At 44.3% G+C, this 24592-nt stretch overlaps 2 protein-coding genes across 13 annotated transcripts in view; both read left to right on the forward strand.

The window, feature by feature from the left end:
- TP53INP1 (tumor protein p53 inducible nuclear protein 1) overlaps positions 1-4946 on the forward strand; it is a 54264-nt gene extending 49318 nt beyond the window's left edge. For 8 of the 9 annotated variants that reach the window (XM_073330544.1, XM_073330545.1, XM_073330551.1 and 5 more), the window contains one exon: positions 322-4946. In XM_073330544.1, the coding sequence (XP_073186645.1) occupies positions 322-571 (250 nt within the window). In that variant the 3' untranslated portion in view covers positions 572-4946. The remainder of the gene's footprint in view (positions 1-321) is intronic. The other variant, XM_073330552.1, reaches the window with a different exon arrangement.
- The window catches only part of CCNE2 (cyclin E2), an 86762-nt gene that overhangs the window by 49320 nt on the left and 12850 nt on the right, over positions 1-24592 (forward strand). The window contains exons 2-6 of one of the 4 annotated variants that reach the window (XM_073330540.1): positions 7381-7516; positions 20096-20134; positions 20227-20356; positions 20571-20627; positions 22795-22946. In XM_073330540.1, coding sequence (XP_073186641.1) covers positions 7497-7516; positions 20096-20134; positions 20227-20356; positions 20571-20627; positions 22795-22946 — 398 coding nt within the window. In that variant the 5' untranslated portion in view covers positions 7381-7496. Of the gene's footprint in view, positions 1-7380; positions 7517-18069; positions 18145-20095; positions 20135-20226; positions 20357-20570; positions 20628-22794; positions 22947-24592 lie in introns of those variants that run through there. The other 3 variants (XM_073330543.1, XM_073330542.1, XM_073330541.1) reach the window with 3 other exon arrangements.

Here is a 24592-nt window from a genome sequence, read left to right on the forward strand (position 1 = left end):
AAAGCATTATAACCATTAAAATACAAATTGTCAACAGTAAATATCCTGAAATCAGGCTCTTAAGTTCTCCAAGCAGCATTTTTCTTATTTTGCCTTTTTCTTATTTTGCCTATCTGTACATTTCTATTATTGATAGAAATATTTTTGTGTGTGCGCACATGATGAAATTGATGTTTAGTGACATTTACTGACACAAAACTAATCCTTCCAAGCCTATCTATATTCATTCAGCTAGAAGAAAATATATTCCTTTAATAAACTTATCTAGATCTCAAAGTGCTAGCTGAACTGTAACCGTAACATTTGTGTATTAAATTTTAGAATGGAAGCGCGAAATGAAATGGGGCAGCATATTCATTGCTACGTTGCCACTCTTGCCGCTCACTCAAGTTTTCTGGAACAAACCAAGAGTTTTCGTCCAACTCAGTGGATAAAAGAACATAATGAAAGACCCCATCTCAACAGAAACAGTCTCCGTCGCCAAAATCTTACCAGGGATTGCCACTCTCGGCAAATCAAGCACAATGGATTGTTTGTTCACCAGCCTTGCCAGCGTCAGTACAATTACTGAAGGCTTTTGAGGTTTTAATCCTATCGGTTAATTGTTCTTAGCTTGCTCTTGTTTTAATGTGTAGATAATGAAGGTGTGATCAATCTGAAGCTGACCATCAATCATTTGAACACAATCGTGACTAGTGTTACATTAGTTTGAAACCACATTTACATATAGTGTATCAAAAAATGCCTTGCTATAGGTCCTAAATGGTTATCTTGAATATTTCAGTGTCTTGGAAATGTGTGTGAGTGTGGTTTTTAACTTTACTACGATGTATGGATGGGTTTTTAAAGAAAATTCTAACAAAGATGGAACATGCATTCTTCAGTCATATGAAGTTACAAAATTATTGGGGTCAGCCATATACTTTAATAACTAGTGCTTTTGACAGCTTTGCATGTCTGTATATACTGTGTACACAGTTATACTCTAACATAAGCATTAAAATGCTATAGTTGCCAATGGATTTGGAGTAGATGTCACTAAACTCTTATTGAAAGAAGGATAACTCTAGATTTAATCTAAATTCAGGGGTGAAAGTAAGTTAGAGGATTTACCAGTATGCCGGAGTCCTGAGCAGGGGGCGTGGCCTCAACTGGAAGGGGCGTGGCCTTAAGTCCCCAGGCGATTTAAAGGGCCAGGGCTCCAGCTGCGGTAGTGGCGGCTGGGAGCCCAGGGCCCTTTAAATCACCCCTGAGCTACCAGCTGCAGAGGTGGCTGGGAGCCCCGGGGCTCGGGGGCAATTTAAAGGGCCCAGGGCTCCAGCTGCCACTACCGCAAGGGAGCCCCAGGCCCTTTAAATCACTGAGGAGCCCTGGGGGCTCCCGGCTGCCACCGCTACCCCGGGGCTCTGGGCTCTGGCAGAGCTTTAAAGGGCCTGGGGCTCCACTGTGGTAGCAGCTGCCGGAGCCCCAAGCCCTTTAAATCCCCGCCTGAGCCCTGCTGTCCAAGCCCTGGGGTAGCGGTGGCCGGGCTCCATCGGGGATTTAAAGGGCCCCGGGGCTCCAGCCGCCGCTACTGCCCAGGCCCTTTAAATCTCCACCGGAGCCCCACCGCCGCTACCCCAGGGCTTTGGCAGCAGGGCTCTGGCGGGGATTTGAAGGGCCCCGGGGCAGTAGCGGTGGCTGGCACTCTGGGGCCCTTTAAATCCCTGCCAGAGCCCTGCCGCCGCTACCCCAGGGCTCGGGCAGCAGGGCTCAGGTGGGGATTTAAAGGGGCCCCAAGGCAGTAGCGGCAGCTGGAGCTCCAGGGCCCTGCCGCCACTACCCCAGGGCTTTAAATTGCCCTCTGGGAAAGCTGGTCCTGGTACAGCGCACTGGCTCCTACTGGTACACCGTACCAGGGTGTACCAGCTTACTTTCACCTCTGTCTAAATTAGACATTATCTGCTTGCATTAAACAAACCAGTTTAATTACGGTTGTCAGGTACTTCATATAAGCAGCAGAAGAGAGTAAAATGTCCACCTGATAATACTGGAATAAGATGTGGCACAAATGTTACAGGTATTTGGAGAGGGACAAACTTTATGCCTTATATGGAGTGAAATGAAAAGTAGACCTATGGGTTATTAAATATAGACACTTAACCCAAAGATTCCATCAGTATTTTAGATCATGCAACCTTTGCTCTCTTCCCCCCCACCCCTTTTTTCTTCTTCTTTTTCCTTTGGGGAGAGGATGCATCCATTACATAGCTCCCAAAACTTGGTTTAGTTTATCTGTAGTCTGAACCAAGGAGAAAAGGCTAGACTGACTGTCTTCTGTAATAGGTCCATCTGCAGCTGAAACACCTTCTGCAGAACCTATTCTGGTGGATGGTGAGTACAGGTGGGCTTCCGAGCTGCTGATACTGCCTCGAATTGATCAAGTGATAGATTAGGAATGGCTCACAAACTGCTGGATGGAAAACCTATTTCCAGATGAGGTCTTGCACCCCTCCCAATTCTTTCCCAATGAGAGAATAAAATTGAGGTGGCCATGACTGGAAGTGATGAAAGGCATAACATTATAAATACATTCTAACACTACTAGTCTTCCAGAATTAAACAGTGCTAGGAGAGTATATAAAAGTGAAGATGTAGGAGCTACATTAACAGTGGCTATTTCATTGCTCATGTGGCATAAAAGCAGAAAAATCTTACTTGATGTTAATTTTATAGACTAGTGGGGGAGAGGGGAAAGTACAGAACATTAAACATCCTCTTCAAAAAATATTAAAATCTTGCATGATCTTCTGGAAGAAAGCATGCCTTGAAAGGCAAAGCTACCAAATTTGATAGTGTAGATTCTTCTAGACAGCCACACTACAAAATCAACCATGATAGATAATTCTTGGAAATTTGAGTAAATCAAGGAATGAGTTTGGGGCGGGGAGACTAGTGAAACTTTACTCTTTCTCTTTTGTTTCCAGTGCTTCATCTGTGATCACTGCTTTTCCTGTATTTGCTGCTAAGGCATATAAATGTTAGTCACATTCAACAGTGTCTTCCTGCTGAAATCATGTGGAAAAGCCTCAGCACTATAAAACGTGTATATGGGTGGCTTTAATTTTTGTGTTTAGATGAGACCAATAATGCTTAAGAATTATTTCAAACCTATGAAATGTTCTTTGAAATATGACCAAATGTTTCAATTTTGCTGATACAAAAACCTAATGCCTTGTAGTAATCTTGCAGTATGAGTAGCACTGCATATAATATATGCAGGCTGAACTCTTGTGGAGCGAATCTTCCTAATCCTGTAGCAAATAGCCTTCTGGTCCCCAATTCCGTTCAAATACTCCATTTTTTTCTGGTTTTAGTTAGCAGTTTAACTGCCATGTGTATCTATAAATGTAGCACTATCTACATTGCTTTTGTGTGTACTCCTGTCATCTTACTGGGATATATCCCTAGAAGTGTTGGGAGGTCATCTAGTCTAGCCCCCTGCACTTAGGCTGGATCACATTTATAGACCATTCCTGAAAGCTGTTTAGTCTAACCTGTTCTTTGAAACTTCCAGGGATATGGAACATAGGTTTTGCTTTGAGTGATTATGTATGAGTCTAAGTGCTTAATGCTAGTTCAGAATGTAGACGATTTTTGTTGGTGTTCTTACCTCTTCTTTTTTTAGTGATGCATATCCATATATATACACAGTGATATTTTCCTCTGGGCTAGAAACTCTCAATTATTTATCCAAGAATAATTTTGTAGATTCACCAGTCTCGTATTCCTAGAGTCTCTCTCATTTGCTCACGGAGATCTTAATTTTGCTTCCGGTATGATACCTTTTCATTTCCACTTTTCCTCTGCCTTTCTTTCATCTCCTCCCCGCGCACACACACATACATATGTGTACACACACACACACTTTTCAGCTCAGGAGACTCCTTGCTTTAATTTTTCTCTTCCTAAATAACTGCTTTCCTTCAGCTTTAATTTTCCTAAAGTTAAATGAAGGAAGATGGAATCTCCACCTCTCAGAATTAAAAGGGTTTTGTAATCCTTTAATTTTTTAGTGGAGGGGAAGTGCATGGCTCCCAAGCATTAGAATTGGAGCCTCCTTTTTTCAGTTGGCAAGTAAAAGCAATTTTAGACTGCTCCTAAAAAGTGGGAGATACTAATCTTTTTTTTTTTTTTTTTATACTATATTACTGGATAACTTTCTAGTGATGAAATCCTATATCTTTCAGGATATAAACTTTTTTGTTGCACAAAAGCTGTGCCTCTCAATTCTTAATATTGGAAACCATGCTATATTGTATGAAATATATACAGTACTTCATCAGTGACTTTTTTTTTTTGTTAATTTTGTCTTGCATATTTATGTTACTAGTTCTATTTTGTGCCTGGAGTTCTTGGGCAGTTTTTTTGTTGTTGTTCTCTAGTAGTGTGTGAGTTGTATGGCTTTTTATACGGTTTTTGAACAGTAGTAAAACATATTGTTTGTTGTAAAAGTGGAGGCCTTGCACTGTCTCAGATGCTGATTCATTAATTTTGTTGAAACTGTGTTTCCGTATGTATCGGTCAATAGACAGATGTGTTGTAAACAAACCTGTGCCTTCTAGGTTTAACTTGTACACAGCAAACTTGAAAATTCAAAAGGGACATTTCAGTTAAGATAAATACTGTACATCAGTCTATGCATATATGGCAGCTGCTTTCTGGAGCCACTTTCTCTACTTGTAGCAGTTCTTTTGATATCAAAGGTTGTCTGGCTCTTAGTTTGAATAGGCAGTTTGATACAAGCTGAACAACAACAAAATACAGCACTTTGCCAAAAAGTAGCATTGCTTAAACAATGTGTATTTAATAACACAACTTCCTGTATTTTGGTTTCATGGTGCATCTTGCACTTCATGAAGAAACATATGATCTTAACAATCAATAAAAATTGGCCTGTTATTAAAGTGGCTTGTCTGAATCTTTTTTCCATACTATAGTTAAATTCCAAATGTTTGAGCTCTAATTTTGGACACTGTATATAAATACAATTATCACTACAAAATGACCTTTGTAGTTCAAAATTCTCTCTGTTCTGGGGGTATAATTGCTCTTCCAGCAGCTGTGAAACAAATTGTGCTCTTGGTATCCATAAGTGGGAATGGCAAAGGGTAAACAAAGTTCCAATTCTAACAATTGCAGGCTCAACTTCCTTTTGCTTATTTTAGTGGCTACACTGTCAGCTCAAGCCGACGTCAAATCAATACTAAATATCTGTGAGGATTCTACCTTTCCAATGAAGGAAAAAACGAGGGGTACTGGTGGCATCTTAGAGACTAACAAATTTATTTGGGCATAAGTTTTTGTGGGCTAAACCCACTTCATCAGATGCATGGAGTGGAAAATACAGTAGGAAGATAGATACATAGTACATGAAAAGATGGGGGTTGCCTTACCAACCCTCATCTTTGTGTGTGTATAATTAATTAATTATTATTATTATTATTATTTATTAATTAATTAATTATACACACACAAAGATGAGGGTTGGTAAGGCAACCCCCATCTTTTCATGTACTATGTATCTATCTTCCTACTGTATTTTCCACTCCATGCATCTGATGAAGTGGGTTTTAGCCCACGAAAGCTTATGCCCAAATAAATTTGTTAGTCTCTAAGGTACTACAACTACTCCTCGTTGTTTTTGCTGACAGAGAACAAACACGGCTACCACTCTGATACCTTTCCAATGATGCATGGCCCAACCTTCCTTATAAGGGGTGTCTGCCTCCAACTGTTTGCCAAATTACCATACAAAAGCCACAGAATCTTGGTCCAAGTGAGGATTCTGAGATGCTGTTAAGGATACAGGAAGGTATGGCCTGTACTAGGAAAATGACCCATTGCTGCTGGATACAGTAAGCAATGGTCTTGTCTCTGATAGCAAAATGTTCAAAAACATCCCACTGGTTTAACTTCACCTACCAGTATTTGCCCTGGGAACTCTGGTCTAGACATCCCACTGGCTGCTGGCAGTTTTGAACACAATACTGATTAGACTTGCTTCATATAGGACTAGCTGATGTTCTTAACATTTGCTGAGTGTCTTCTGCTAATGTTAACATCAGTGGCATTGAACCCTAGTGGAGATGGGGCCTATGAGTGTCTCTCCTTTGCCCCCTCCCTTCACCTGATATTGAAAATGGTTTAACTGCTGCTGTAGATGGGTACTGTAAATAGCTTTCTCCCACTACATCAAGCATCATCAAAATATTGTTCTACTAGGTCCTTATTACACATAATGGTGCTAAAAGTCTTGTACTCCTTTCAGTGGCAATTTAAACCACTTTCAGTACCAATAAGAAGAGTTTTGGGGGGTGGGGAAGGGCAGGGGAGAGAATTGCTAACACTCATTGTCAGCAATGAGCTCCTTATGTGGATGGTCACATATAGCTGAACATACATATTATACATATTTCATGGCATATCACCTTGGGCAGTGCCCTAGCCAAATAACATAGACTTGGTGACCCTGTAATGGGAAGAGATAATTTGCAGATACGAGTCAAACACTTCATTTAAAGAGGGGTTGTCTGGGAAGCCAAGGTAGAGGGTATGCTGCCTCTGTAAGGGAGTCTTCACTAGACTTTTATCTAGAGTTAGTTGACAGTTAATTTGTGGTATCTAATTGCTTTGTGAAAGCAAGTGTAGACACTTCACATGCTCACTGGGCCCCATAAGTGAGCACTAGCCTTTACCTTGAGTTAACTGGCAATCTGCTAATCCAAGGGTAGAGTGACCCCATCTGCCTGTAAAATAGATTTATCAATACATTTCTGAATGTTGACACCTGAAAGCACTTATTCATTGAAATCAATTATAAAAGTTCATTACATTATAGGGCTTCAAAGTTAATGTAAATTTGAGTGTTGCTACTTACTTGAGTCCTATCCCCACACACAATCTCTTGTCTTGTGTTGACATCTAATTTAGATTATGCTCGTGTTAGGTTTACCCTATACCCACAATCGGTCAGCCAATCTATCAGGTGCTAACAGCGCTGCTCTGTAGCATGGAGCCAGGCTAGCTCTGTTTGAGTGCTGCTAGTCCTCCAATGCCTTCCCATATTTCCTCCTGTGTGCCCAGAAAGAACAGATAAGGTCTCCCCCCAGTTTTCTGAGCGGGAAAAAAAATACATAGAGCTGCTCAACTTACTGCAGTGGAAAGAATAATGGTAGGATCCACCTGGATGTGCCATACATGAATGAGTGCATTACTAGTGTGAATACAGCCGTGTGTTATTTTCACAGTGTAGCCACTTGCACTTGAGCTAGGTAAATGCAAGGGAAGTAACTTGAATTATCTCTGCAGTGAAGATACTCACCGTTAATCTGTTCCCAGGGAAGACAGCAACCTCTCTGGAATTACGGGATTTCCTGCACTTTCTTCTGCACGAGTTGTACTAGTCCCTGTCAGAGATGGGATCGTGACTAGCTGGACCACTGCTCTGACCCAATATGATCATTCCTATGAACAGGTATGTTTTACCTGTTGTATTGTTCAATAAAGTGTAAACTTCAAAAAGCCCAGTTCTGTGATTTGTGACTGTGTAATTCTTATGTATGAAAAAAATCAGTGGAGTGTTTTTTTTATTTTCCAAGTAACTCAAAAATGGTCAAACTGAATTTCCAGGGGAAAAAAAAATCATGCATTTGCTGAGAGAGTACAATGTTGAAGTTTTCATTCCCAAAGGAAAAAACATATAGAGGGTTATGAGCTTAGGAAAACAAGGAGCTATATAATGAGGCCTGTCTACAAGGAAAGTTTTTTACCAGTTATACAGGTACAATTATACCCATGTAGTTAAACTGCTATAGCTATGCTGGTATAGCTCCTCATATGGACACTTTTTCTGGAATAAGAGTAGGGTTTTTGTTTCCAGTTTGGCTTAAACTCCTTCCAAAGTAAACAGAAAAAAGCCTTTCTTATACCAGAATAAAAGTGTCCATAATTGTATCTGTTTAAATTAACACCTCAGCTTATACCAATATAACTTTTCTTTGTAGGCAAGCCCATAGCTATTGATATAGCTCTAATCACCATAGTATCATTTGAATTACACCTCTTCAGTGGTTAAAACTGTAATGGATCCCTAATCATTATATTTTCTGATTCAGCCGTGCAGTGTATGCTTTCTTATAGTGTAGTTTTAGTACATATTCTTAACCCACCTCCATTTTCACACTTCATCATCCAATGACACATGCAAATGAGAGTCAAGGTTTCTGTGTGTGTCTCTCTCTCTATATATATATATGAGAATGAGTCATTTCTATCATAGGAAAAGTCATGCTAGGACATGTTCGCAACACCATTGTCCCCTTGACATCCTTAAAACACAATTTAACCTTTCAGAATAGAGGAGACTGAACACAGGCTGAGAAATGTGAATTAATAAAACTCAGTTTTGATAGTATGCCGATTAAGGGAAGGGCACCATCTCATCCTACCACCATAAGGCCCTATCTACAGTATACACCTGGCCTAAATGTGATAGTCACTTAGCCATCCTATAGCAAGGATCAGGACTGGTGAGGAAATTCCCCTATTCTAGTGGCAAGACGGTTGAGGACATGGTGTGAATTGGAGAGCTGCTCAACAACCCTCTTCCGAGCCCCACTGAGAGAAGAAACCAGTGGCTGGAGGGAAATGGGGAGCTGTTTAAAAACCCAGTCACATTAAGAGATTGTGGGAGCAGAGATCGACTCAACAGTCCACTGAACCACGATGGGAAGTGGTCACAGGGGCCCGTGTAGCGGATACCTTCTCAACTACTCTGTGGTCCTATAGAGAGACGCAGCCACAAAGAGTGGACTGCTGGTAGTAATCTTTTTTCCAGTTCCATTGCTGACCCATACCATGGCTCTAGTGTTCCCTGAGCTTTTGTACTGTGGTGCCAAACATGGTTATGATGTGCTGAGTTTGGTCTACGGTGAGCCCTGTCTATTCCAAGTACACTTCCTAAAATGTTTCCATCATTGCTAACAATAGTTCAGTCCCACAAAAATTAAGCAACAATGGGAGTCCTAGTGTAGGGTGGGCAAGGGCTGTTGTCACCAATTTAATCATTGTTTTACCTAATCCTGCTCAGATCAGGTCTTAACAACATTGTTGTTAAAAGGCCTGCAGCAGCTAGTAGAGCTGAACCAGTGTTAGCAACAGAGGATTTTTTGAAAAATGTCTTTTAAATATAAACAATGGATCACTGGCTGCCAACAGCCTTTATAATGCTGTTAGTTACACCATGGGGTTAGAAACCATGGCAGTAATAAACAACCCATGTAAGCCAGGACTCAGGGATGTTCGAACTAGGAGTGCTGGGACTGCAGCAACACCCCCTAGCTTGAAGTGGTTTCCATCACATACAGGGTTTACAGTTTTGTTCAATGGCTCTCAGCACTCCACCCCCGTAAAAAAATTGTTCCAACACCACTGCCAGGGCTGTCTGTCTGCTGGTCTCTTTCTCCAATATATTTTGCATCATGTAACTGCTCTGGTGTCCTTAATGTAGGTGCACTGCATTGGAGTAAGCTGTGACTTACTCCAGTTTGAAATGCATAAGCTACTCGTACAGTGCCTCTATGCTAGAGGTTTGTATTGGTGTAAGTACAGGGTGCAAAAATAAACCTGACCCAGGGTAGGAAGGGCCTCAGGCTCCCAATGTTGCTAACACCAGTGGGCCATTTTTTGACATTTCCCCTAGTTTAAACAGAGATGGAGGTATTGTGAAAATCTCCCACTGTTGTCCAACAGTAGTGCATTTCCAATGGTGGGAGTGCTAATCTAGACTGGTCACTGGCAGTTTTATCACCCTATTGTCTAGAGCAGCAGGCAGAATGCCTGAGCTGTCTATACTACAACTTCCATCATGGCTTCAACTGGAGGATCTGCACCAATGGCAATTTACAGTTATTAAGCTAACTGTTCAACATTAAAATAAAACCACCCACAGTTGTGTCTAGCATTGTTCTGCTTCCATGGCTGGCAAACATATAAAATTGTCTACTGTAGATATTCTCATTGTGGAAAGGGCCCACATTTACAACCCTTTGTTGCAATATTAGCTTTAGCCTTTTTGAACTAGTATCAGTGAGGCACCTATTGTTTTTTTGAGGTTGCTGAATTATATAAAACATATTACTTGCGGGTTGTATGGCACTTTACCAGTACATCTCAATGGCATGTGAATTCTGCCTTCGAATTTTACTATTAGCACTTACAATTTATCATTAACCATTTAAATATTGCTCCTCTTACAAAGCATAAATAGTAATAAAGATTGGAAAATAATCCTTAAGAACACGTTTTCCTCCATTTGGCAAAACTGTGGCTTGTTACTGTGTACTAATTGCAGTTCTGACGCGATCAGCTCCAAATCTGGTTCCTGATCATAAAGAAACATAAGACTTAATTTGTAAAATAGTTGCTTTCCTTCCCCCCATCTTCTTTCCTTTAACAATCTCACCGTCTGATATTGCATTTTGTTTTATTTAGATTGTACATTCCTTTTTGTCTGTAAGGAATTGTGCACTGAACTGGCACTATGTAAATTATGTTGAACATTCAGATGTCCCTTTACATGTTGAAAGTTTTGTACATACGCTAACTAATCCTTTACCATCTCTGGGAGGCAGAAGCTGTATCCTTATGTTATGGATGGGGAACATGAGGCAGAGAGACATTGTAGCTTGTCCAAGTTCACATAGCCAGGAATGGAATTCAGAACTCCTGACTCCCAGTCCTGGGCAGTACCACAAAACAAGGCTACCTCCCAAAACATGGCCTTCTCATTGTTACACCACACAAAGAGAAGTCCCAGCAGTAAGTATAACTAAAAATATGACTTCAGTGTAAAGGAGAATTTAGCTGACTGCTACAAGACTCACATTTTTCCTATGATGGGTCTTCTCAGAGACCTCCTTTTGGGAGGAGAAAACAGAGCAGCTGGGCATCTTTGCTGGTTACCAGGGTTTGTGGCACTTGGAAGATGGGAGCGGGCCAGCTGCCACACACTTTGTGGATGAGGAGATGGGTCTGAAACCTGGGAAGAAAGAATCGGGGTCTGTCCACACTTAAAATGCTACAGTGCTGCTGCTGCAGCTGCATCACTGTAGCTCTTCAATGTAGACGCTACGTATGCTGGCAGGAGGGGTTCATAATAATTCTTCCATTGACCTAGCACTGTCTCAAGCAGGGGTTAGGTTGGTATAGCTTCATCTCTCATGGGTGTGGATTTTTCTCACCCCAAGAGATGTAGCCAATACCATGGAAGTTCCTAGTGTAGACCAGGCCTCAGAGTGGGCAGACAAACCTCAACATATGCTACTTGCATTAAATTCATGGGGTAGCCATAACGTTACCACTGAACACGGCCTAAAATGACCAAATTCCAGATTTAACTTGAAGCTGTAACCCCAGAAATTAAATTTTGCATTTCAAAGCTGAAAGTCTGTTAGACAATAATTTACACATCGCATAGAAACAGAGAAAGGCAGAGTAGTGGGTATTTGCAATTCTGCTTTAACCACCCCTCTCTGATCAGGGCCAGTTCAAGCAAATCCATGGGTTTCTGCATAGTAATCTGATTGCCCTCCAAGGTCCAGGGAGCAACATCCTCCACCCCATTTGATCCACATTCCTTTCCCATGCCAGCGGTGTGGGCAGAAGTGTAGACCTATAGGGGTTGGATAATAGGGAATCTGTCTAGAACTGCTGCATGTGTTTGTGGAGTGAGTATGGGAAATAGTGGATGGGGGCTTCCTATGTTAAAGTTGGTGAGAGGAAATCTGCATTGTGTCCCAGCCATGGCCAAGATAAGGAGGAGGGCATGTAGAGAAATTTAGATTCTTTGGGGCTCAAATTATTATCACTTTGAAGCTTACAGCCAGCACTGACTATATCATACAGCACGACACAGAGAAGTGTAAGCAGTGAACGTTAAACTAACTTCAACCTGCCTTTGTAGGAAAAAAACCCCAAGAGACAAGGGTCCTCTACAGCTGCAGGTTTGATAGCATTGTCTGAATCAGCCTGGTCTCTCATCAGTCAGGAACCAGACACATCTTCGTATAATTCCCAGCTCAGAGGACCTAGCGTGTTGGCAGTGACAAGAAACCCAGTGCTAGAGCAAGTCCCTTGACGTCTAACTCACTTTCCCCCCCTCTATGAAATGGATATAGTATTCTACCTGCTTCATAGGGGTGATGTGGGAATTAGTTATATATTTATAAAGTATTTTGATCATGAAAAGCATTCAGTATTTTATTTTTATGTTCCTATTTTCAGTGGCTTAGAATGTACTCCCCAAACTACTACTTGAACTGAAATTCCTCATGCTTAGTCACAGCTCAGAGGTGAATTTGTGCTAGAAAATTTGAAGACAATCAGTCCTCTCTTTTCTGAGTGTCAGTGTGAGACCATATGCGGTGTTAGGTAAGGAGAGGGTTAATACACTATTATTAACAGGTGTTGCTCCTCAGTGTAGGGATTGCAGAGGAACCCTTTCAGGAGGGATATAGAAATGGGTGCCTCCTTAATAGGCTGAGGAGCAACTGAGAATAACAAGGATAGGGTCGTGGTTGGGGGAGCCATTAACTTTTTTAGTATTGAAGGCAAAAGACCAGGTTTTCAGCCACATAGAGACAAGGGTAAGACTATCTGACAGAGCAACTTCTTCCAATGTAATTGAGACTAGAAGCAAAAGAAACTGGTTTTCCCCTAGGGTAGGACTACTGAGTGTTTCCATCATGAGTAAAGGTCAATGGATCCAAATGTATCTATCTAGACAAAGAAGAAAGGTGATACTATTGAGAATCAAAGAAATATGGCTCTTTGGTTTGACTTATGAAGCCATATTGCCTTTCATGTGTTAAGTCTGGCTGAACTAAAACTAATGTGTTAAAGGCAGTGTCCTTTGTGTATCATAGACTGTTAAAATGTATTAGTTGGTATGTTAACGTGTGCTAATGTTCATAGAATCATAGAATCATAGAATATCAGGGTTGGAAGGGACCCCAGAAGGTCATCTAGTCCAACCCCCTGCTCAAAGCAGGACCAATTCCCAGTTAAATCATCCCAGCCAGGGCTTTGTCAAGCCTGACCTTAAAAACCTCTAAGGAAGGAGATTCTACCACCTCCCTAGGTAACGCATTCCAGTGTTTCACCACCCTCTTAGTGAAAAAGTTTTTCCTAATATCCAATCTAAACCTCCCCCACTGCAACTTGAGACCATTACTCTTCGTTCTGTCATCTGCTACCATTGAGAACAGTCTAGAGCCATCCTCTTTGGAACCCCCTTTCAGGTAGTTGAAAGCAGCTATCAAATCCCCCCTCATTCTTCTCTTCTGCAGGCTAAACAATCCCAGCTCCCTCAGCCTCTCCTCATAACTCATGTGTTCCAGTCCCCTAATCATTTTTGTTGCCCTTCGCTGGACTCTCTCCAATTTATCCACATCCTTCTTGAAGTGTGGGGCCCAAAACTGGACACAGTACTCCAGATGAGGCCTCACCAATGTCGAATAGAGGGGAACGATCACGTCCCTCGATCTGCTCGCTATGCCCCTACTTATACATCCCAAAATGCCATTGGCCTTCTTGGCAACAAGGGCACACTGCTGACTCATATCCAGCTTCTCGTCCACTGTCACCCCTAGGTCCTTTTCTGCAGAACTGCTGCCTAGCCATTCGGTCCCTAGTCTGTAGCTGTGCATTGGGTTCTTCCGTCCTAAGTGCAGGACCCTGCACTTATCCTTATTGAACCTCATCAGATTCCTTTTGGCCCAATCTTCCAATTGGTCTAGGTCCTTCTGTATCCTATCCCTCCCCTCCAGCGTATCTACCACTCCTCCCAGTTTAGTATCATCCGCAAATTTGCTGAGAGTGCAATCCACACCATCCTCCAGATCATTTATGAAGATATTGAATAAAACCGGCCCCAGGACCGACCCCTGGGGCACTCCACTTGATACCGGCTGCCAACTAGACATGGAGCCATTGATCACTACCCGTTGAGCCCGACAATTTAGCCAGCTTTCTACCCACCTTATGGTGCATTCATCCAGCCCATACTTCCTTAACTTGCTGACAAGAATACTATGGGAGACCGTGTCAAAAGCTTTGCTAAAGTCAAGAAACAATACATCCACTGCTTTCCCTTCATCCACAGAACCAGTAATCTCATCATAAAAGGCGATTAGATTAGTCAGGCATGACCTTCCCTTGGTGAATCCATGCTGGCTGTTCCTGATCACTTTCCTCTCATGCAAGTGCTTCAGGATTGATTCTTTGAGGACCTGCTCCATGATTTTTCCAGGGACTGAGGTGAGGCTGACTGGCCTGTAGTTCCCAGGATCTTCCTTCTTCCCTTTTTTAAAGATTGGCACTACATTAGCCTTTTTCCAGTCATCCGGGACTTCCCCGGTTCGCCACGAGTTTTCAAAGATAATGGCCAGTGGCTCTGCAATCACAGCCGCCAATTCCTTCAGCACTCTCGGATGCAACTCGTCCGGCCCCATGGACTTGTGCACGTCCAGCTTTTCTAAATAGTCCCTAACCGCCTCTATCTCCACAGAGGGCTGGCCATCTCTTCCGCATTTATGTTATACAATCCTTGCCAATATCTGTCTGTGCCTATCAGTAGTAAGCACATAGACTGAACACTTATTTTAAAATGATCATTCGTGAAATAATTAACAATGGCATTTTATTTTCTCACTTCTAGTTTTCAAAATTTAACTCCATTGGAATGAATAGTGGGAGTTCACATCACATAGGTTGCTTTTAGGCTACTTACAGATGTGAACAGTAAACACCACATTGTTTTTTCTTTGATTTTACATTTGGAAGTTTTCTCAATCAGAAGGACTAGCAATGTAACTTGTCAAAAAGGAAAGCTTAGATTCTGTGGCAGTTTTGTAGAATTGTGAAAGACATTGGCCTTGGGTATCTATCACATACTACTGTAAGACGTTGTTTATTGTATTGTGGCAGTGGACAGAAATGTAGGCTCTATTGTACTAAACATTGTGCACACAGAATTGAAAGACAGTCCCTGCTCCAAAGAGTTTACTACATGTTGAAATAGTCTGTTTGCCAATGAATCTATTATAACATCTTAACCTTTGATATAATATACTGTTTTTTATTGCTCTTTGAAATGGAAAAATAAAGGAATAAAAAGTACATATATTTGTACTTTTTGTCATGCCTTTAGGATATCAGAAAATGGTGTGTAATTTTGTTATGTGATATTACATTGTGTGTGTGTGTGTGGTGGGATGGGGAGAGAATGGAAGGAGGAAGAACAGAAGTGTTTAGAGAGGTGAGGGGAAGGAGACAACAATACATAGGAAGGGGGTGTCTGAGGCCTTGTCTATGCACAGAGCTCGCACCATTTTAACCAAAATTGTTTTAAAAATGTATTTATTTAAATCAGTATGCCCTCTGTACACCATGCTTGAATAGACTTATTGCTGGCTTATACTGAAATTACTGAATAAAGGTAAATTGATCTAAACCAGCTGTAAACCAATTTCAGAACATCTGCACAGGAGTTTGCATTGGTTTAACTAAATCTATTTTAAAACAGATTTTAAAATGTGGAAAGTTTTGTGTTTAGACAAGGCCTGAGACACAGAAGGTGGAAGAGAGGGGGACAAGAAAAATACTAGGATAAGAGGACGTTAATTTTTAAGTATTCTCAACTGTGTGTAAAGTTGAATTTCTTTTAATTTTGGGGAGTTCTGGTTGCACTCAAACTTTGTTCTTATCGCTTACATCATCTATCCAAAATCTCTGTGGAATTTAGACCTGAGAGCTCTTTTAAAAATACATTAATGTTTTTTGAAACATTTGGGAACTTTTACATTTTAAATGCCCACCATTCCTACTGAGAGACTTGGGAAAGTCTGCTACATTCAAGAGATACACTGAACTCAAAGTTGCTGCTGCCTTAGGAGTGAGTTGATGTCGAGAGTCATGATGACCAAAAAGAAGGTCCAAATTTAGCCATAGGCTTCTGTCAAATATCATGCGCTTTTATGTCAGATTTCAGAGGAACAGCCGTGTTAGTCTGTATTCGCAAAAAGAAAAGGAGGACTTGTGGCACCTTAGAGACTAACCAATTTATTTGAGCATGAGCTTTCGTGAGCTACAGCTCACTTCATCAGATGTTTACCGTGGAAACTGCAGCAGACTTTATATACACATTTATATATACATATATATACATATATATATATACATATACATCTTTATATATACATATTTCTGTGTGTATATAAAGTCTGCTGCAGTTTCCACGGTAAACATCTGATGAAGTGAGCTGTAGCTCACGAAAGCTCATGCTCAAATAAATTGGTTAGTCTCTAAGGTGCCACAAGTACTCCTTTTCTTTTTATGTCAGAGTAATACAGCACCTGGGTAATGAGAATTAAAGGACCTCAAATGATGCTGAAACATAGTGATGCCAATGCTCCCTCTAATTGAAACTGGGGAGGGGAGAAGGTTCGGGTGAGGGTAAGGCTAAGACCTGCTCCCAGTGTGTAAGCTAGTTTCTCTCTGGTTAAACAGAACACTGCCGGATTTTAAATTCACTGTTATGGGAGCCACGCCGCGCACTGCTCTATGTTTACATTTTGCAGCCAGCTCCACGTTGTCGGCCCTAACTCCCTCCCCATTGGCTCGAGGCTGGCCCTGACTCCGCCCGGGGGTGGAGCTCCGCGCCGGGCTGCGGCGTGTTCTGGCTGTAGGGGGAAGGCGTCGGGTGGGGACAGCTGTGCTGTTCCTTGCTGCACCCCCCGAGCAGGAATCCCGGGCGCATTGCATGGGCCGGGCCGGAGGCGACGGGGAGAGGTGTAGGGAGTTCCTGCTGTGTGTGTGTGTGGGGGGGGGGCTGGGCGTGAGGCTGCTGCTGGCGAATGACCTCCCTTTGGGAGTTGCAGCCGCCTGGCGTGTAGTGTACTGGACTGGGGCAGAGCAGAATTGTATGTAGGTCGGTGCCTCTATGGGAGCATGGGGAACCTGAGATGAGGCTGCATATCCCTGCAGGGATGAGGCTGCTGTGCCCTCCCCTGCCCCTGGGAGCAGCAAGTCGGGGTGCCCTGGGCCATGTTGGGGGCAGGGAAGGCTGTCTAGGTGGGGCCCTGGCTGTGTTGGGGGCAGAGCACATAGGGGTAGGGAAGGCTGCCTAGCAGGTGCCCTGGCTGTGTTGGAGGCAGGGAAGGCTGTCCAGTGGGTGCCCTGGCTGTGGCGGGGGCAGCAGAGCACATGGGGCAGGGAAGGCTGTCCAGTGGGTGCCATGGCCTGCTGGGGGCAGGCAGAGCATATGGGGCAGGGAAGGCTGTTCAGTGGGTGCCCTGGCTGTGTTGGGGGCAGAGCACATAGGGGCAGGGAAGGCTGTCCAGTGGGTGCCCTGGCTGTGTTGGGGGCAGGGAAGGCTGTCCAGTGGGTGCCCTGGCTGTGTTGGGGGCAGCAGAGCACATAGGGGCAGGGAAGGCTGTCCAGTGGGTGCCCTGGCTGTGTTGGGGGCAGGGAAGGCTGTCCAGTGGGTGCCCTGGCTGTGTTGGGGGCAGGGAAGGCTGTCCAGTGGGTGCCATGGCCTGCTGGGGGCAGGCAGAGCATATGGGACAGGGAAGGCTGTTCAGTGGGTGCCCTGGCTGTGTTGGGGGCAGAGCACATAGGGGCAGGGAAGGCTGCCTAGCGGGTGCCCTGGCTGTGGTGGGGGCAGGGAAGGCTGTCCAGTGGGTGCCCTGGCTGTGTTGGGGGCAGGGAAGGCTGTCCAGTGGGTGCCCTGGCCGTGGTGGGGGCAGGCAGAGCACATGAGACAGGGAAGGCTGTCCAAGGGTGCCCTGGCTGCATGGGAGAGGGAGGGTGGGGGACTGTTGATCTCTGGAGGCTTGTCGGACTGCTGGAGAGTGCAGCAGGCTGGGGGTGCCCTGTGCTGCGTGGGGGGTGAGTAAGGCGCGGGTGTTGCAGGGAGGGACGATGACGGGGGGTGATGAGCCGGGACGCACTTGCGCATGCGCAGGGGAGGGCCCGGGCGGCAGTATATAGGGACTTGGCGCCGGCGCCAGCTGAGCAGCAGTGAGCCGGCCGACCGCGGGTGAGGTGCGCCCGGCTGAAGGGTCTGGGGGGCGGGCAGACAGGCTGGCGGGCAATGCATGAGGGGGTGTCCCCGAGCCTGGGGCAGGGCCGGGGCGGGACGCGGCGAGGCGGGGGGGACAGATGGGCCGGGGTGGGGGGACAAGGCGCTGAGGTGCCTGTACCGCCCCCTCCTGCGGGCTGGGGGGCGGCGGGCCCGGGGGTCGGCGGCGGCGCCCCGGCTCTGGAGGGCCCGCTCCGGGGCGATCGGCGGGGACTGGGCCCCGCGCGGTGGCGGGGCCGCGGCGGGTGGCGCGGCGGGATGCCCGCCCGGGCGCTGTTTTGGAGGGAGAGTGGCTGGGGAGAGGTGTCTGGCGGGCGCTCCCCATCCCGCCCCCGGGCGCCCCCTGCGAGCCTCTCTGAGCATGGGGGCCCTGGGCACGCCGGGGGCTGCGCCTCCCTCCGCGGGGTGACGGGGGGGGTGTCGGCTGCAGCCCCCTGCCCCCCAGCCCTGGGGTGACCCCCTTCCGCGCTGGCCCCTGTTGGAGTGGGGGCCGGGGCGCCGGTGCCTGAGGTTTTGGAGGGAGACTGGCTCGGTGCAGGGAGGGAGGGGGGTGGGGAATCCGGCTGGGGCGGCTAATCCAGCCCCTGGCTGGCCCCATTATACCGCCCAGAGAGGGTAAAACGGGGGGGGCGTGTGAGGAGGGGGCTCCCCTCCCCCCGGCTGAGTGACTTAGCGCGGGGTGGCGGGTGCCCGCGGGAGACCCGCATTGCCTCCCACCCGTGAACGGGGCAGGGGAGGCCGTGTGTGGAGTGGGGGTATGTGGAGGGGGGGGTCTCCCTGTGCTTGGGGGCTGGGGGGGGACTGGCTCGGGGTGCAGGGCGTCTGGCTCGGGATCCTGCCCTGCTCCCTCGCTATCCTTGCCCCGCTGGGAGGGTGCAGGCGCACGGGGCGGGGAAGGGGCTGCCTTTTTGGAGGGAGCCTGGCCCCGTGCGGGCGCGGGAGGAAAGTGCCCGCCCGCGTGGACCCCCTGCCCTGTGACATGCGGGGGGATGGGTCCCCGGCAGGTCCCGGGGGTGGAGCGGGGGAGGCCTCACCAGGGGGACGCCCTGAGCCCAGCCCCAGGCCGCTGCCGCCTGCTCTTCCCCGCTCTCTGTAAATTGGCGCGGAACCGGCATTTCAGGGGCCGGAGAAACGCGCAGAGCCGGAGCAGCTCGCAGAGCCCCAGGGGTCAGGGAGCCCTGGCGTCCTGGGTAGAGTCCTCTCAGAGCTGGGGTGGGGAGAGGTGTAGCAGCTCCAGGGGGCCCGGTGTGCAGGGGACAGAAATAGCTAGGCGAGGAAGAGCTGTCTGGTTCTGTACATAAGGTGGGTGAATACACACTACTGCTGTGTGTGTGTATTTTTTGAAATGTATGTCCTATTACACTGTGTTGTATACATTAGATGAGTGTGTATATAATAAAAATAATATGGCAGTGCATATAAAATATATGGTGGTTGTTTAATGTGGGTGTGTATTTATGTATAATAGACCAATATGCTACACTAATACATTGAAGGTGGGGAAGAGGAGATGACTGGGCTTAGTATGCCCTTTCTCTCCTTGCACACGCTGGATTCACTCTCCCACCTAGATGAAGTATCCCCCTATACAAATGCACTGAATTAAATTTGCTATTGGTGTAAATGGGCACATGTATTTTGGAAAACATGGATTTACACTAGTGGTGAATCTGATCATGCATATGTATACCCTATATTGTGTGATTATGTAGATATAAAATACATGCACACTGTATATTTGTACGTATGTGCACACATACTTTGCATTGTGCTCTGATGCCTAATGGTGTAAAGCCAGTGTTGAAATGTGCAGCCCAAAAACCTTGGTGTTGAATCTGAGTTAAGCTCTGTAGTTTGCCCCATATTTCTCCTCTTGGGTCTATGGACTAAGTTCTTGTTCTTTCTGCATTCCAGGAAGGGATCCTACAGCCCAAGGAAGATGTCAAGACGCAGGTAATTTCTGACAGCTTCATAAACCAAACTAGCCTATGTCCCTTTAATAACAGCTGCTCTCTTCATGCTATATACGTTTTTCTCCTCTCCAGTAGTCGTTTGCAAGCCAAGCAGCAGCAGCAGCAGCTGCTACCGCCACCCCCACCCTCCTGTCAGAAAGAGTTTCCACAAGAGCTGCAGGCACCAGAGTCTCTCCAGACCAAGAAGAGGAGAGCAACAGAGGTGAGCAAGGGACTAACTTACCTGGAAATATACAGGATTGGAAGGTTTGTTTCCTATACCTGCTGCTGTAGGGGGACAGGGAAGAATTGTGTTAGTCTTCTCAGTAGAACACATGATTAGGAAGTGGAGCAAGATGGTGGTGGTTTACTCTGCACACTGCTTTATATGACAGTATGGTTGAGGGGCATTGATCAATTAATGTCTTTCTCAACAGGATATCCAGAAAGGAGAAGATGAAAAGGTCATTAAAAGACATCAGTATGAGATTAAGGTAATGCATTCATGCATACAAAACCGATTGGAACTCAATATGGCGGGGGAGGAGTCCTCCCATTTTATATATGCATTTGGCACTGGAAGATGTCAGTTGGGTCGTGAGGGGAAGCTACTATTCTACTGAAGTAGAGAGTATCATTGTTCAGGAGCAGGACTTCTGAGTTGTATGCCCTCCTCTGCCACAGGCCGAAGGCTTATCTATATGTGGAAGGTTATTCTTGAATGAGGTCTGGTGTGGATTTAAAATGGAATTAATTCCAGAGCTTGTCTAAACAAGAATGTTACACTGGTTTAAAACCGCAGCTTAAATTAAACCTATTTAGTTGAATGGGTGAAAAGGCTATGTGGGTGCTCTTATTTCAGTTTAAACCACGTTTATTTTGTGTTTTCTCAAGTCTCTTAGGAATCAGTTTAAAATGAACCAAGATAAGGCACTCTTAAACCAATGCAAGCCCTCTTATTTTAGTTTAACTAAAGCAGATTAAAACAGCACTTTAACTATTGTAGACAAGACCTGACTATGACTTCGGGGAAAGTCAATGTCTTCTGGTTTTTTAAAAGAATGGGAATAATACTTAATTATATCAAAGGAATACGCTGAAGCTAAACATGATGATTGTGAAGTGTTCTGAGAGCTGGAGATGGAAGGTGCTATATAGGTATAAAAGTTACTTTATTAACCAGCTGCAATCAGATAGTTCCATCTCACTAAATAGGTTTGTATGTATGGGATGTGTGCGTTTTTCATATGCAGTATTCTGCAAAATAAACGTGTCCTGGAACAGCTCTGTGGGCTACAGCAAATCTCATCCCATTAGAAATCACTTGCTGACAAACTGGCCACATCTTCCCTTTTTTTTTTTTTTTAAAGGGATTTAGCTCACTTTTAATCTGCTGCCTATATTCCATACAAATTTGATGTCCCCTCACTTTCATTGGTGGAAACTTATCAATAACTGTGTTTATGCCTTCTCATAAGACTAAGCGGTCACCTGATGAACTTAATAGGCAGCAGGTTTAAAACAAACATAAGGTACTTCACACAATGTACAGTCAACCAGTGGAACTCATTGCTAGGGGGTGTTGTGAAGGCCAACAGTATAACTGGATTACAAAAAAATTAGATCCATCAATGGCAATTAGCCAGGATGATCAGGGACACAACCCCATGCTTTGGATGTTGCTGAGCCTCTGGCTGCCGGAAGCTGGGACAGAATGATGGGATAGATCACTTGATATTGCCCTATTCTGTTCATTCACTTCGAAGCATCTGCCACTGGCCACCATCTGAAGACAGGATACTGGGCTAAATGGACCATGGGTCTGACCCACTGTGGCTGTTATGTTTTTAATTAAACAATCATGAAACAAGTTAGAGAGTCAGTTGTACAACAGGAATGACTCCCATATCATTTTAAGGTTTCCTGCATGAATAATTTTATATGTCCCTTGTTTTGGGTCTCCATTATGTATCATTTTTGGTCCTTGGCAGGCTGAAAAGCTGTTGCTGCTGCTTGACAGGTTCGTATCTAGCCCTGGAACTATGTGTGGGCAGTTTGCCCTTGAATAGTTAATTGACAGTAATACATTGCTGAATCTCCACTGAGGTGCTGTAGATAGTTCATTTCTGTTCTTTCCTCCTTATGTTCCCCAGATGAAAAGTAGATAGTGGAATTGGCTGCTGTGTTCCCCATGACATTTTAGGTATTCAAGAGAACACAAATGTATTGTTCTACAGATAAATAAACTGATGGTTCAAGCAATGGATTAGTTACACCTTGGCTGATAAATGACAAGTTATTTACCTCCCAAAAGCCAGGTTCCTTTGATTTATCAGAATTACGTGCATGTGGTGGTTCCACCTTGACTTGAAAGTCATTCTTTTGTTTTCTAATTTTTCAATACCCATATGTATATCCTGGAACACTTGAATAAACTAGCTTGTAGTTAATTTTAAAATAAATTCTCACACATTTTGCTTATGTTTTTGAAATTACTTATAGCATTTTGAAGGATATTGAAGCTAGATAGGTTACATGTACATAATAGACGTTATTCAATTTCTTCATTTATTTTATTCTGTTTAGTATGTACCTCAAAAGCAAACTGGGCAGGTGAAGTAAGCACTTATAAGATTTTTGTTGTTGTTGTTTACATTGTAGAGTTGTTGGCCACCCACAATATCAGGAGGCATCTCCCCCTGCATAATTATTGAAACACCCCACAAGGAAACGGTAGCTACTGACTTTTCCAGATTCAAGAAATACAGATTCAGAAACCTCTTCATAAATCCATCACCTTTGCCTGAATTTAGGTAAGTTATCTACATATTATTCCAAATTATGATACAGTGAATTCGACACTATTAATTTAACTGTGTCCAATATTGGGTTCATAACCAGAGACAACTAAAATCTTCACTCCATCCACTCTGATTTTCCCCCCCTCTCCTGGTTCCCTCACCTGACCGCCCAAAAAAATCTTTTTCTTTTTTTTTTTTGCAGGGAGGGGAGGGGAACACAAGTGAGCTGTAGCTCACGAAAGCTTATGCTCTAATAAATTGGTTAGTCTCTAAGGTGCCACAAGTACTCCTTTTCTTTTTGCAAATACAGACTAACACGGCTGTTACTCTGAAAAAAGCAAAGAGGGTTACGTTAACTTTTCTAATTGGAGCCATTCTTTATAGCTTAATATCAAATACCAATGTAAAATCCAGTCATTTGCAAATATTATGATGTTTGGTTTGGGGGGTGGTGTTTTGTTTTTTTTGTTTTTAAGTGAGCTGTATTCATGGCTATTGGAACCAGACATTTTGAAAACCTAGAGGCCAAAGAATTCTTAGCTACATTTTCTTTAAGGACTCTAAAGTATGTCTACTGTTTTGACCATGAGACAGTGTGTTATTCATTCTAATGCCTTGGCGGCTACCATAGAACTATGCTGATAAAAGGCCTGGTTTGAGGTATAGCCCTGGTTTTTCCAGCTTTGGGAAGCATTGTGGAGGCATCATCTTCATAGAGACACTAGTGAGGAGGAAAGGTCTCCTACTGGTGGAAACTAATTATAGTGTGGAGTAGATCTGCTAGAGAAATGTACAGAATATATTGTATGGAGCAATCATGCACTTCCCAGGTGGATGGACTAGAACTAGATGATAACCTGATTTGAAGAAGCCTTCAGCCTCTAATGTCTAAGGAATTCACACAGATTGGGGAAGCGTATTAGTTGGATACTTCTGCTAAAATGTTCCAGCTATGAAATAGTTGTTACATAAATTATCATGGTGTTTGAGTTAATACGCCACTGAGATGAGTGAATAGGTTCCATTTTTATCAGTTATTTTACTCTCTAAAGAACAGAATGATGAGGTGAGTAGGACTTGGAAAATTTAGCAGATGCCTAATAGCCCACAGTAGATATGAAAGATGAGGATGGGTGGGTGATCTCTGTGAACCCAGGAGCAATGCCCTTTTGAGAAGCTGAACTCCTTTATAGCTTCCCCCACCTGCAGTTTCTGGAAAGGGTGCTAAGATTTCTTCCAGAATTCTGTTCATAGACTCTACCCTGTGGACTCCATGTTTCATATCTGTTGAGCTAATAAGTATCTGATTTAAACCTCCTTCAGCTGCAGTACAGGAAAATCACTCACTTCTGCCCTTTCCAGAGTTGCCTAGCAGTTGTAAGATGATGGAAAGGGGTCTCTGATACTTTTAACCCCATTTTTGGGGATCCCCTTCCCTTGAATAAATCCAGCAAATACTTCTGCACCTTCTCATATCTTTCACCAGCAGCTGAGTAAAATTGACGTGGCCTTTTGCTTGGTACTATTCAGAACCTTGTGGGTAGCAGTGGAACTGATCCATCTTGTGAATGTGACTCTGTTGCTGCGTGGCAAGAAGTAGGAGCAGCAGCAGACACTGAAACTGATAGTCTGAGTGAGGACTGATGAAGACGACAATA

Source organism: Lepidochelys kempii, chromosome 2 (assembly GCF_965140265.1).
Source record: "Lepidochelys kempii isolate rLepKem1 chromosome 2, rLepKem1.hap2, whole genome shotgun sequence".
Taxonomy (NCBI): Eukaryota; Metazoa; Chordata; order Testudines; family Cheloniidae; genus Lepidochelys; species Lepidochelys kempii.